Source organism: Lotus japonicus, chromosome 5 (genome assembly GCF_012489685.1).
Source record: "Lotus japonicus ecotype B-129 chromosome 5, LjGifu_v1.2".
Lineage (NCBI taxonomy): Eukaryota > Viridiplantae > Streptophyta > Magnoliopsida > Fabales > Fabaceae > Lotus > Lotus japonicus.
In genome coordinates, this window is record NC_080045.1 from 65,772,753 (window position 1) to 65,786,901 (window position 14,149).

The window sequence follows — 14,149 nt, forward strand, 5'->3', positions numbered from 1 at the left end:
GTTATGTAATATTCAAAAAATTGATAATAATTTTTTTTTCAATTTAATGTCTTCTTCTTCTTCTGTTCTGCATATTTGTGTTATGTGTTGTGTTCAATTTCATCATCTTCTAGCCTTCATCTTCACTATGTTGTTTTCCCACTGAAATCAGTTGGGTTTTGTGAGAGAAAATAATAGTTTTTAATGCTAAAAAACCAAAAAGCAGAGTTCCTTGTGGAAGGAAGGAGCTCTGCATTGTTGCTAAGGAACCAAAACTGCCAAGTAGGCAAACTCCAATGCAGCCACAAAATAAGGAACGTTCTTTAGCAACTACAGCTGGGCTAAGAACCAGCGTTAGAGTTGCTCTAAGCTAACTATTTCGAAATTTGCGTCAATTATATTTTCTACCCAATTATGGTAATTTTGAATGTCTAGGTCAAGATTCAGTCTAACAAATTATCACCGACCGTGTAAATATTAGCAGAGTATTAATCAGCTTAATTAGTGATCTTGAATTTTTAAAATTTTGTGTGCAGTCATTAAAAAGATAAAGTTTTAAGTATCCTCCATAGTACTCTAATTTTGGCTCAAATAATCCGTAACTAAATATTCTTTTTTTTTTAACTCCGTAACAAAATATTCTAAGACTTGAGTTATTAGGTAAAGAATTTTAAATTTTTTGTCCCAGTAGGATAGGTCAAGTGGTAGGAGTTGGGGGACATATGAGTTGGGTAGAGGGAGAGGTCTAGGGATCGATTCCTGACAGGTGCAATTTATCTTTCTGATGTAACAAAAAGAATTTTAAATTTTTTATATCATAACTCTAGCACATCGCTTACACTAAAGTTCAGTTAGAATTTGAAATTTAATGCACATATTCCGTTATCATGTGTTGAATTTAATGTTTTAATTAGAAAATTTGAGGACAATAATGGTCGAACTTTATGCTATTTAGTTAGAGCCTCTGATACCACGTCGAGCGTTAATTACCCTCAAAACTTAAGCTAATGGCTATTAAGTTAATGGCTTAATGAGGCATGAAAGATGCTTATACTATAGAAGTTTGAACTAAATTTGTATATCAACAACTTTTTGTTTTGGTACATTGCATATCAAGACTAGTGTTAAGAACTTGAGTTTTTTTTTTTAAATGAAGAACTTGAGTGTTACAAGGCTGTTGTTTATATATACAAATATTAATAAATCATACTCAGAAACTTATAACAAAATGGATTTAACTCATTTAAAATAAGAAAATCACGTTAGAAGATAAAGTAAGTCAATAACAAATATTACTATATGATATCTCAAGTGGTAAGAGTTGGTTGACATATATGAGTTGGGGAGGGGAAGGTCTAGGAATCAATCCCTGACAGGTACAATTTAAATTTCCGATAAAAAAAAACAACTCAATCAATAATTATTATAGTTACTTACATGGTTTTTCTATGAATTTATCTTATAAAATGAGAGAACTCACTTTAAAAAATCAAACATTAACAAAATATCTTATCAATAAGATACATTGAAACTATGTTAAAAAAAAAGATACATTGAAACTTAATTAGTACTCTACATATAATAATCCAAACAAACAAAAATCTGATTTTAAGGTTTTTCTATACGCAAATAGGGGTGGGAATAGGCCAGACCGTTCGTAGGGGCCTATGGCCTAGCCTACCACAGGCCCAGGCCAGGCCAGACCAAATTGGTAAATAGGCAAGTCTTAGGCTTTTTGAAAAGCCTATTTAGTTAAAAAGGCTATGCTCAGGCCATTCAAAAAGCCTTTTAAGCCTTATAGGCTAGCCTATTTAAGTAAAAATGATTAGTATTTTTGTGGTACATTGTAAATATGATTAGTATAAATATATTTTACCATTGATGATGTTTATATATTAGAAATTTATTATAATATCTTGATATTATATACTTATTGATATTTTTATATATTTAAGCAAATTGACTTATATAATGATTCAAAGTTATAAGTCTATTTAGAAATAGATATATAACGTATTTAAATACCCTAGTATGAAGTGTAATTTTAAATTCACTCTCCAACTCTAAGAAACCAACATAATCTCGTTTAGTTTCATCTCTACCTAGTAATTGTAAGTCTGATTGTTGAAAGAATCATTTTAGTATAATTTAATTCATTAGTTTATAAATTTGATAGCTTATGTACATATAAGTTTATTAGCAAACGTTAAACTCTTGTTGTGAAACAGACCTTTAAATAGGCTACCAGACCAAGTCAGGCTTTCGAGAAGGTCAGGCCAGGCTCGAAAAAAAGCCTTTGACAGGCCACAGGTCAGGCTCAGGCCTTAAGATTTTTAAACAGATTAGGCCTATTTACGCAAAACCTACCTAGGCCCAGCCTATTCCCACCCCTATACGCAAATGTTAGTTGTTAGTAGTGTTAGTAAATTAGTCCTCATGTTTTTTGATGTATTGAAAAAAAAAATTAGTCTTCTCCGGATTCGAACCATGTACTCTTCACCCTTTATCTCACATAATCCTTATGTCCCTAACTTTTACTACTTGAGCTATTCTTCGAAGGCAATCTGATTTTAAGGTGGAAAGAGGTAAAAAAAAAGGAGAAACATAGGAAGAAGGAAAGAAATAAAAAGTATGAAATTTAATATGTAACATGATAAGAAATGATGAGTTAGAAATAAAATTGTATGGAAATGAGGTGGAAAAAAATTGAGATATGAATGTATCAAGATTCAGTATATACACGTGCTTTGTTTCTCTTTCTCTTGTTAGCATTCGATTGACCAGGGATGCCAACATTTACTGAACAAATTTTGTAATATGATCTGAAAAATATTTTTTAAAAACGAAAACCAACTTGAAGATTATCATGATTTTTTTTTGAAAGTTAGATATTATATCATGCTAAAAAACAGCTCTTTTATCGACACAAAGAAAACAGCTTTAACTCCTAAAATCTCATCTTTAATGGTTTTTGGTGGATCACGTGAGGCCAAATAAATAACATTAGAGAAAGTGCATCGAAGACGCTGAATTATTCTAAGATGAAATATGGAAGCCTTTAACCACATGCTAATCATCATAATAAAGAAAAATCATAATACTCTCATCCAACATCATAAAGATCAAGAAAAATCATATTCCTAGAAGAGGAACAACACAACAACAAGCATTTCTTGATAGATTACACGTGGTAGAAAAGGCCACTGCTGATTAATTGTACACAATTGATGTTATGAAGACGTGAGAGAAAAGTACAAAAGATGAAATGTGATACAGCTAGCTAGTTAAGGTACTACGAATCACAATTTCCCATTCATAAGTAGACAATGCAATAGCAGCTATTGCTCAGCACAAAAAGTCTGAGGCTAGCTAAATAAACAATCACGCATTGAATCACAAGAAGAAACTGAGAATGTGAACTGAATCTCCTATGTAGAATCAAATCAAAAGATGTAGCACCTCCAAACATAGGAGATTGGCTATAGCATATGTTCCCATGCCACAGAAATCACAGAAAAAGAATGCAAGCAAAACTTGAAGGGCATGAAGCAACACAGAAAAAGGATGCAAGCAAAACTTGAAGTTCATTTCATACTCCGCAATAGAACTTCGAAATTACAAAGTTGGTTGAACCCTTGGACGGCTCTAATAGCACGGGAAAACCCGAAGGATTCTCTAATACATCGCACCGATATAACAGTAACATACTCTCTCAATAAACAAAATAAATATAAACTCGCCACTACTAACTCAGGAACTGGCTTTGCAGTTCCTGAGATCTCACAAAACTAGTACTACAATAGAACCAACATATAACTTAAACTTATATAACTATGTATTACTCTTGATTTTTATTCCTATGTAATAGCTGCAAAACTTTAGGCGCAGGGTATATGGAAGGGTTCTTCAAAACAACCAGCAAACTCATCAGAACCAAAATCACCAAAATCGAAATCAGGAAGCTGGCTAGGCACATTATCGTCAAACCCAAAAAATGGGATATCCTCAAGGCCACCACCAAGGTTGGTATCATCATCAAAGCCCTGTCCTGGACAATCAAATATGAAATCAAAATCAAGCACAGGGTTTGGCTCAGAGCCAGTTGGAACAACAACATCAGCAACAGTTGGTGGTGGTGATGGAGGCAATGTCAGAAGACTCAAGTCTGGTATTTCTAGACCAGCCAATTCAGCAACCATGTCATAAGCCTCAGCATCAAGAGCTTCAATACTAGAGCTATCACCATTCTCAATCAAATTGTTAGCTGAGGCATCCACATCAAGCACAGAGGAAGGTGATGGGTGTGAGAACATGCTATCAGAGTCATCAGAAACATCAGCACCAGAAGATGATTTCTCTGATGCAGAACCTTCAGCAGCAGGAGCAACAGCAGCGGCAACAGCAGAGCAAGAGTTTGAAGCAGAACCCTTATCAGAAGACCCATTCTTGGGTACAAGAGCCTTCGCCATGGCTTCAAACTCGAGCCTCTTGTTCTCATAGGCTTGAGAAGCCTCTTCAGCAGTGTTGTAAGTGCCTAACCAGAGACGGGCACCTTTGAACGGGTCACGAATCTCCGCAGCCCATTTTCCCCACTTCCTCTGTCTAACACCTCTGTACTTGCAAGAGGGTTGCCTCCTTGTTGAAGGGTTCTGGGTTGAAACCCTCTTCTTGTTGTGAACCTCAACAGCATTGTTGATTTTCTTCTCAGCAAAGGAGCTAGGTTCAGGAATGACAGGAACAAGAGGAGGAAGAGGAATCTCAGTGATGCATCTTTTGATTTTCCTGGGCTTCTTCTCCCTTGAATGATAGTACTCATCATCAGATGATTCAGTTGCATAAGGATCATCATAAATCACCCGCAATTTCCTAACCATCTTGAACTCAGGCAAGGGTTGAGGCCTTAGCCTTCTACTTGCAGGTTGCTTTCGAGACTTGGACATGGTGAATAAAAAAATTGGGGAAAAACCCTCCCAAAACCCCCTCAAAATTTGCAGAAAATTTTCAACAAAATCAAGAGAAATTAATCAAACCAACAGCAAATAAATTAAAAAGGGTAAGAAAATCTCTAATGATTTCAGGTGAGTTCCCCTCTGAAAAATAAGAAAAGATGAGAGAATCTTTGTATGTGAAAGCCACCAAAACACTCGACACCAGAACAAGTCCTGTTACAACAACAAGAATAATAAAAGGGTCAGACATCAGATCTCACACCATGAAATGAACAAAGAAAAGTAACATACCTCTTAGGCCTCAATCGCATTGAAACAGCTGGGTTAACGAGTTTCTGGCTGAGAATGCAGAGTAGCATACAGGAGCAGAGAGTCTGGAAGAATGAAACTGAAGCCCCAAGAGTAAACACAGACGACATAAATCAAACACCTCGTGTGCGTGTGTTTTTTGAAGGCAAAATTCCTCCGGGAAACACAAATCAAGCTTCCGCTAAAGCCCTTCTTCAACACAACGAGAGAATGAAAGAAAGAAAGAGTATCAAATAGTGAAACTCACTGATATATAAAGATAAAAGGAGATTACAAATCAATGGCCAAGGTTTTATCTAACAAAAAAACAACACGATCTGGAAACCAGTGCCTAAGACTAAGAGAGTGTGTATGTGTGTGACTTGGGTGAATCAAATCAATTAATAAATAAACACAAGTAGCCGACCTTAGAACGACGACACAGCGATTAAAAAACAGACGCAAATCTCTATACAAACATCACAAGAAAAAAGACCCAGAATTTTATAAATTGAAAATTCAATGGAATGGGTTTCTCGATAAAAACAGAGGAGAGGAGATTGAAACATCAAAGAAATTTTACCTTTGTTTTCACTGAGCCGGAGGAGGCTGCTGCCTTGTCTGTCTGTGCCTCTGTCTTCTTCGCTCTTTCTCTCTACCCTGTCACTGTCTCTCTCTCTCTCTCTCTCTCTCTCTCTCTCTCTCAGTCTGAATGGCCCCTCTCTTCTCTTCTCTTCTCTCCCCTCTTTTTCTACTGTGCTATTTGCCGTTTTTTATCCCCGGTCAAAAATCCGCATTTAATGCATTCGGTAGGTGAAACATAGAAATTTTAACAATATTCTAAGTAACGCCATTAAACAATGAAAATTTGTTAGTAGGCATTTGTAAATATATTAATTAATTGACCATTAACTGAAAATAAATAATTTTGAGGATATAAAAGATTGAAATACTTTATTTTTTCTAAAAATATATATTTCCCAGTGAAAAATTAGCAGGATCCTTATGGTCAGGTCAAAAATATTAATTAAGTAGATGTAAATATTTTTGAGAATATTAAAGATTTAAATGTTTTTTTTATTATTTAAAAAAAAGTAAATATTTTCTGGCAAAAGCTTAGCAGGATCCTTCTGGATTGTGATATTATTTACTATATAAAAAGAAAACTATTTGTTTTCATGCATGATTCATATGAGAGGTCAAAATATTACTAATTAATAAAGTATATTAAATATAATTAAATATAATCTCCAAGTGGTCATTTGTAAAAATTTAATTAAGCATTGATTGAGAGTAAATATTTTTGAGAATATTAAAGATTAAAATATTTTATATATTATAAAGAAAAGAAAGTATATATTTTCTGGCAAAAACTTAGCAGGATCCTTCTGGATTGTATTATTTATAGAAAATTGTTAGGTCAAAATAATTTATTAATAAGTATTGAGGTCATTTATAAAAATATTAATTCAGCATTAATTGAAAGTAAATAATTTTGAGAATATAAAAGATTAAAACATTTTTCTTTATTATTCAATTTTTTTGTTTACATTTTCTTTATTATTCTAAAAAAGAGTAAATATATTGTGGCCAAAACTTAATTAGCTGGATCCTTCAAGATTATATTTTTTTTTAGAAAATTGTTTGTTTTGATGATTAGAGGCCTCCTTCCTTTATTTTTGCGTCTTTGTACTTTGATACAATTAGCCAATTTTTCTGTTTTGTTGTTAATTTTTCTTCTATGACCAAAAATGATTATTAATAAAGTAACTTAATTAGTAAAATTTTCAATTAACAAATGTTAGTTGCAGTGATAAAAAGTATATGCTTGAACTCTTAAGTTAATAGTTCTCTTCCTAAAAGTCGCACTTTTGAAACGATATTTGGCCACTTCACCCAAATAAGAACAGAACAGTTAGTGGATACTTTATAAAATATTGATAAATCATTGAATGAAAATAAATATTTTTTAAAATATAAATGTATAATTTCTTTATTTAGTAACTTATTAAATTTAGTAAAATAAATCTTTTTTTGAAAAAAAAATCTATATTATTGTTTTTTTTTTTTTGAACTAGTATTTTTTTGTTACAATCTTTATTATTGTTTATGGAAATTAATTATTTTCATGATAAAATATAAGCTGGCATAAAACATATAGTAATAGAGTATTTAATATGATCCGTACTGTACTTAATAAAAATAGTAATAAAGCATTAAGGCATTAAATGAAAATATATGTTTTTTCAAAACATAAATATAATATATTTTCTTCAATCAGAAAACTGATTCTATTTCAATGATATTTCCTACTTCCGTAAAAAAAAATTAAGAATAATCATTATATATTGTTGTTTGTTTCAAAAAAAATTGTTGTCATCCTAAAACACTATATATTTGTCGGCTTTTAGCGTTTATAATATTTTCAGTAGTATGAGGTAGTTGTGTCAAACATAAACTTATTACTATTAAAATATTTTATTACATATAATTAATTAGTAAAACTGATAAATATTTAGTGAAAATAAAAAAAATAAAAAAACATTTTATTTAGTCTGGAATTGACATAAATTAAGCAGAATATTTTCAAAATGAAACCATGTGAGTTGTGCATTTGGGTGTGTAGTGGGTGGTGCTCTATAGCATTGCTCTAAAAATATAAATGGGAAGTCAGTGGAAAAATGATGAACCTTAAGAGAAGTCAATACAATTTTTTCACAAAAGCATAAAAAGAAGGGGTAAAAAGAATTAAATGAAAATTAGTATTTTTGAAATTATAATATTTATTTTCTTTATTTATGAAATATTAGCTGTCATGACCTTGTGTGACATTACACATAGGACATGAGATAAGCATGACTAATTACATGCATGACATGCCTCATACTCATACTAGGCTGTGCTGGTCCGGAAGACACAGTTGGAATCCAATGTTTTTGCCTTTTATTTCTCTCATCCACGCGTGAAATTCAATAGGTGTAAGTTTGATTTCATTTTAGGAGAATTTGACGGTGCACAATGGAACGTGGACCGCACGCGCATAAAGAGAGAAATGGGGAGAAGGAGTTGTTTAACCTGCAGCTTTATGCGCCGCCAAAGCTGACTAACAAAATTCCGCATATACACAGTGACACCCTTTGAGATATTTACGGAAATGCCAGTATTGAATCTTGGTCTCCAAGTAGCATGATACAGAATACAGTAGTAGCATAAAGGCGAAGAACCAAATTTAAATAAAATGAAATAAAGTGAACCAAATTTTAGTTTTCACTGTTATATTCAACGGTACTTAACCGTGAAAAGTGAAAACTATAATATGCACTTTTGCAAAAAATAAACGGGCACTCAACAATTGCGCCATGGCGGTTAAAACCCAGTGATTTTGTGTGGAATTTCTAATACTTTTGTTTTGGAATTCCTTCATATGATTTTTTATTCAAATATGATTATATTAAAATTTCTTGCAATTTTTCTTTTCCTACAAATAACATCAAAAGTAAAATCTGCAAAAAGTTTGAAGGTAAATCTGCATGATTTAGGGTAGGGTGTTGGCAGTGACAGTGACAGATCTATGTTAGGAAGCATGAGGGCAAATGCCCTCACTTGATTTTAAATAAATCATTAGAAAAAAATTTAAGTAGTAAAAGTATGTGATTTTAGATGACATTTTTGGTAAAAAAATGCACTCACTGGAGTCCTACATTGCAAAATGCTCTCACTTGTGTCTCACATTATCAAATGTCCTCACTTTAGTAGTAAAATGGCTTAATACATTAGAAGGCCCCTGTAATTGTAAAGGGAATCAAATTCAGGGCCTAAAAATTTTTTGCATCAAATTGGGTCCCTAGAAATTTTTTTTTAATTCAATTAAGGCCAAAGTGTGCCAGCAGACTATTTTATCCCAATCATCAATTCCACGTGGCTTTTATTATTATTTTTTAATTACAAAAATAATAAAAAATTATTTTTATTTCCAGCTCAATTAAATAATCAGAAAAAAATTAAAAACTTAATAAATCAATCCAGCCCTAATTAACTCATCTAACCCCAAAATTTATTTTCCACCCACATCTTCATCTTCATTCTGTTCATCTTCCACTTCCTCTTCTTCCATCAAACCCAGCAATCTAGAACCACCACCACCTCATCTTCTCTCTCCCATCAATCCCTAATCTAAACGGAGGATTTCTTTAACAAAAGCACAAGAAAACCCCTCCTCCACTATCGAAGCTTCATCACAGCCAAGCTCCAATTTCATCTTTCCTTTGCAGCAACCCACGGTAGAGAGAAGCAGAAACAACAGAGGCAAGGGTTTCTCGTAGATCCAAAGTTTACGGTTGCATCTCCAATCTTTACCCTAAACCCAGCAACACAACAACCTTACAACCTTCATGAACACAGACAGCAATAACAGCCTCCACCACCACAACCCACAACCTTCACCCTTTCTACAGAGCCCAGAAAAACAGACAAGAGAAGGAGAAGGAGGGATCCAGGGAAAGAGATCGAGAGAGACAGAGAACCCCCGATAGAAACCTCACACCCCAACCTCCATCGAGATCGAGACGGAGGGGGGATGGAGAGGCGCGGTGCGAGGAGCCGAGAGACAGCGAAGCGAGATCGAGAGACGATGGACCACCACCATGCCTTGCACCTTCCACCGCAAACTCCAGAACCCACCTTTGCTTTGGGTTTTTTGAGATTGGTTGTTGTTCTTGGTGATGGAGGAGGAAGGAGAGATTGAGTATTGTCTGGGTATTTTTGGTTTCTTGCTGGAATTTTATTTTTGGTTGTTGTTCTTAGTGATGGAGGAGGAAGGAGAACTTGGTTTCTTGTCTGGGTTCAATTTGGGGATGGGGAAGTTTTGTAATTGGGTTCAATTTGGGGATGAAAGGATTTAATCAGGGATTGGTTATAATTAGATTATTAGGTTAGTTTATTATTTAGATTATGTAATTGTTTTGTTAAGAGATTATTAGATTAGGATTTTATTAAGTTTTTTAATTTTTTTTTCTGACTTAATAAATGAACTGGAATTAAAAATATTTTTTTAATATTTTTTATAATTTAAAAATAAATAAAAAAGCCACGTGGAATTGCTGACTAGGCTAAAATTGAAGTCTGGCAACATTTGTCCTTAATTGAATTAAAAAAAAATTCTTAGGGACCCAATTTGATGCGAAATTTTTTCAGGCCCTGGAACTGATTCCCTTTACAATTTCAGGGGCCTTCTGATGTATTAAGCCGAAAAAAATTTAAGTAGTAAAAGAATGTGATTTTAGATGGCTTCGTTGGTAAAAAAATGCACTCACTTGAGTCCTACATTGCAAAATGCTCTCACTTGTGTCTCACATTATCAAATGTCCTCACTTTAGTAGTAAAATTATGTGGTTTTTGATGACTCCTTTACTAAAAAATGACCTCAGTACTTGTTTTTCATTTGGTAAAAAATGTCATAACTTCTAATTATATATGTTAATTTTTTTAGGGTTAAGGGTCATATTAGTCCCTGTGTTTATAAAAATGTTTGATTTTGGTCCCTTAGCAAATAAATGACGATTAGTGGCAGTTTTTTTTACAGTTACTGGCGGTTTATAATACAGTTACAGGCGGTTTTTTGATTGAGGGACCAAAATCAAACGTTTTTACAAACACAGGGACTAATATAACCTTTAATTGATTGAATTTGTTCATGAGGAATATTTTGTATTTACAGAGAAAAATTATTTAGAAAGTCTTTAACATACATGTTGTCAGAGCCTAAAAAATAGTATACAAGGTTCTATCGGGTGAGAACAAGAGACACGTAGCAGTTGACATACGTGAATTATGGAAATGTAATAATTTTATAAAAATAGCACGATCCAAAATTATAATAATAAAATGAACGTGGGGGGTTAGTGTCTGAAATAAAATATTTTCCGATGTATAAAAAAAGTGTCTGAAATAAAATAATAACGGTTGTGATGAGCCAAGAATCTATATAACCATCTATCTCGTGCGCGTATAAGTTATATAGTTACTTTGTAGCACTAGCAGAGATTTATTCATATGAGTGATACGATTAAAATTATAAGAAGATCACGTGGTGTGTGCAGAGTGAAAGTGTGTGGTGCATAATTCTCTGTCCTTTGTTATCATCAGAAGATGTTTTCAACAATCATAATGGCAGGTCACGTGACGCATGCCATCGCCCATGAATAGATGTACTCATATTAATATACATGGAGCATGTATGCATGTATATATATCATGTATGTGTATGATGATGATCACCATCATCATCATGGTAGTTGACCACTTGGAGTGGGAAAAAGAGGGGCACGTGGGGTAGGAGATGAGTGAGTGAGTGAGCAAGTGAGAGTGGGATGAGTACGTGCGTGGTTGCTTCCGTTTCCCGCCCATTACGGTCGACGTGGAACACACCGCAGTGTTTGGCGCCAAAATGAGGAAGAGAATAGTGACACGTGGTGGGTAATGGGACAAGTGTTTTCCTAGGTGGGTGCGTGGAAAGTGCTGCAGCCATTTCCCTTTTAATGAAGAAAAAATTGCAATGTTCGTGGGTTGATTAGTGAGGAGGCAATCAAATGAGTATATCTAATAGAATAATGTCATATACTATGGTCTATGTAAACATTCAATTTTCACATTTAGCTTATTCAAATCAATAATGTTACTTACACACCTCATTTTTAGGTGGAAGAAGTGAAATTAAGAGAGAAATATAAAGAAGAGAAAAAGTATGAGATAGAAAGTATGAAATGTGATAGATGATAAGATTTGAGAGATATAAACAAAAATAGGTGGTTAAAAAATAAGGTGTATCTATATCTATATATATTAGAAAAGAACAACTTCTAGCATGACGTGTCGCTCCCACGGGCCAAGTTAGTGACGTGTCGCGCCCAGATTAATTCTCATAAAAATTAGAATTTAATTAGAATTTAGGTTGTTTATTTCTTAATTTTATCTTATTATTTATTTAATTTTACTTCCATGAAATATTTTATTTTATTTTACATTTATTTATAGAATATAATAATTAATTTTTATTAAATTCTCATAAAAATTATTCCACGTGTCAATTAGTTAGAGGATATAATTTTCAATTGATATATATTTTAATTTTATATATTCTAACCTAATTAATTGATATTATTTTAGAAGATATAATTTTCAATTGATATATGTTTTAATTTTATATATTCTAAAATAATTGATTGATATTATTTTAAAAGATAAGATTTGGTCTTTTAATTTATTTTAAATTTATTTTTAGAATAAATTGATTAATTTTTATTGAATTTTCGAATTTTTTATTAATTCGGGATTTTATGAGTTTTTATTGTGATTTGCTAGATTTTGTTAATTTTTATCTATCTTTATTTAATACCATTTTTAATATTATATTTGATTGTGATTTAGGTTGTTTATTTTATTAATTTTATTTTAATTTATCTTATCATTTATTTTAAATCCAGAAAATACTTTATTTTATTTTAGATTCACTTATAGAGTATAATAATTAATTTTTATTGAATTTTCGAATTTTTTATTAATGCAGGATTTTATGAGTTTTTATTGTGATTTACTAGATTTTGATAGTTTTTATCTATCGTTATTTATTATTTATTTAATTTTAATTTCATGAAATATTTTATTTTATTTTTGAGTTACATTTAGAGTATAAATGAATTTTTATGGTATTTTTATTGAATTTTCATATTTTTATTTAATTCAGGATTTTATGAGTTTTTTATTGTGATTTGCTAGATTTTGGTAGTTTTTATCTATCTTTATTTAGTACCTTTTTAAAGTTTAGATTTGATTAGGATTTAGGTTGTTTATTTCTTGATTTTATCTTAATTTATCTTATTATTTATTTAATGCTAATTCTAAGAAAAGGGAGTTAATTTGGTGCTGAGGGTCCACAAAGCTACCATGGACACGCAGAGATTTGATAGCTGCTATTTCTACCCCTGCCACATGTCGCGATCACGACAGAGGTATGCCGTAAGATGATGTTACGTGAAGAAGAGTTTATCATGTTGTGATTGATGGTTTGTGCTATTTCAGTTTATCCTTTGTTCGTAATTCAATCTTGGATTCTTAAATTTCACATATTTTGTGTGTTTTGATCCAAAAGTTTACAAATTTTTGCATAGACCCTTTAACGAATCATTGTTGAAGACGTAGTATTTTTTCTATTGTTCTACTTCCGCTTTTGTATTTTTTAAAACCAGATTTTAGTATAGTTTGTAGAAATCCATGCGTTTGAAGTCATTCTAAACCAGATTTTGGTATAATTTATAGAAATTTACGAAACTTAGGATAGCCCGAATTTATATTCATTTCTCAAATTTTGCACGTTTTTATTCATCATGTTTGAGCTGTGTGTATAAGCATACTATTTGCACTGTATGTGAATGATGCACAACTTACTATTTTTTTTTAATGATGCACAGGTCAGTCAAATTGATGAAAGCATATGAAGAGCTCACATTTAATCTTCATGAGTATGGTTAGCTCATTCTTAAGGTTGGTTCATGTTTTCCTCAAACTCATTAGTTTTGCATATATTCATGTTTTAGTATGCCAATTGGGTGACTTATCTTACTTTACTCTATATATTTCCTTAAGTTCAATTTAAATTGATTGTTAGTATAAGTTTATTGGTGAAGTAACCACAATTATTTTGGGTGAGAGAATTATTTTGTTTTTTTCTTACATATATAGATAATTTGCTGGGGTGCGCACATATGGGGCAATACATCATTTTTTGTTTCTCTTAACTGAAATGTTCCTTTGATTTTTTGTTTCACAAGGGCTCCACCCAAAGATTCACAAATACACTAAATACAATTCTTTCACCACAGTCCTTTCAAATTGGTGAAAGAGGGTATTTTGTTCTTCAAGACTTCATTTTGGGTTTA

General features: G+C 32.2%; 1 protein-coding gene across 2 annotated transcripts; it reads right to left on the bottom strand.

Annotated features, from left to right (window-relative positions):
* Positions 1-3,544: 3,544 nt before the first annotated feature.
* On the bottom strand, positions 3,545-5,977 carry LOC130718344 (ethylene-responsive transcription factor ERF118-like). 2 transcript variants are annotated; one of them, XM_057568925.1, is made up of 3 exons: positions 5,800-5,977; positions 5,220-5,426; positions 3,545-5,141 (listed from the first exon to the last, which is right to left on the bottom strand). In XM_057568925.1, exon 3 carries the CDS (start codon positions 4,917-4,919, stop codon positions 3,858-3,860), a length of 1,062 nt encoding a protein of 353 aa, XP_057424908.1. In that variant the 5' UTR covers positions 4,920-5,141; positions 5,220-5,426; positions 5,800-5,977; the 3' UTR covers positions 3,545-3,857. The 2 variants fall into 2 exon arrangements, with proteins under 2 accessions (XP_057424908.1, XP_057424907.1); XM_057568924.1 differs by having other exon boundaries at positions 5,220-5,429; positions 5,800-5,956.
* Between the last annotated feature and the right edge of the window lie 8,172 nt (positions 5,978-14,149).

Excerpts from the sequence above, each read along its gene's own strand:
- LOC130718344 (XM_057568925.1), bottom strand. The coding sequence starts at position 4,919 with ATGTCCAAGTCTCGAAAGCAACCTGCAAGTAGAAGGCTAAGGCCTCAA.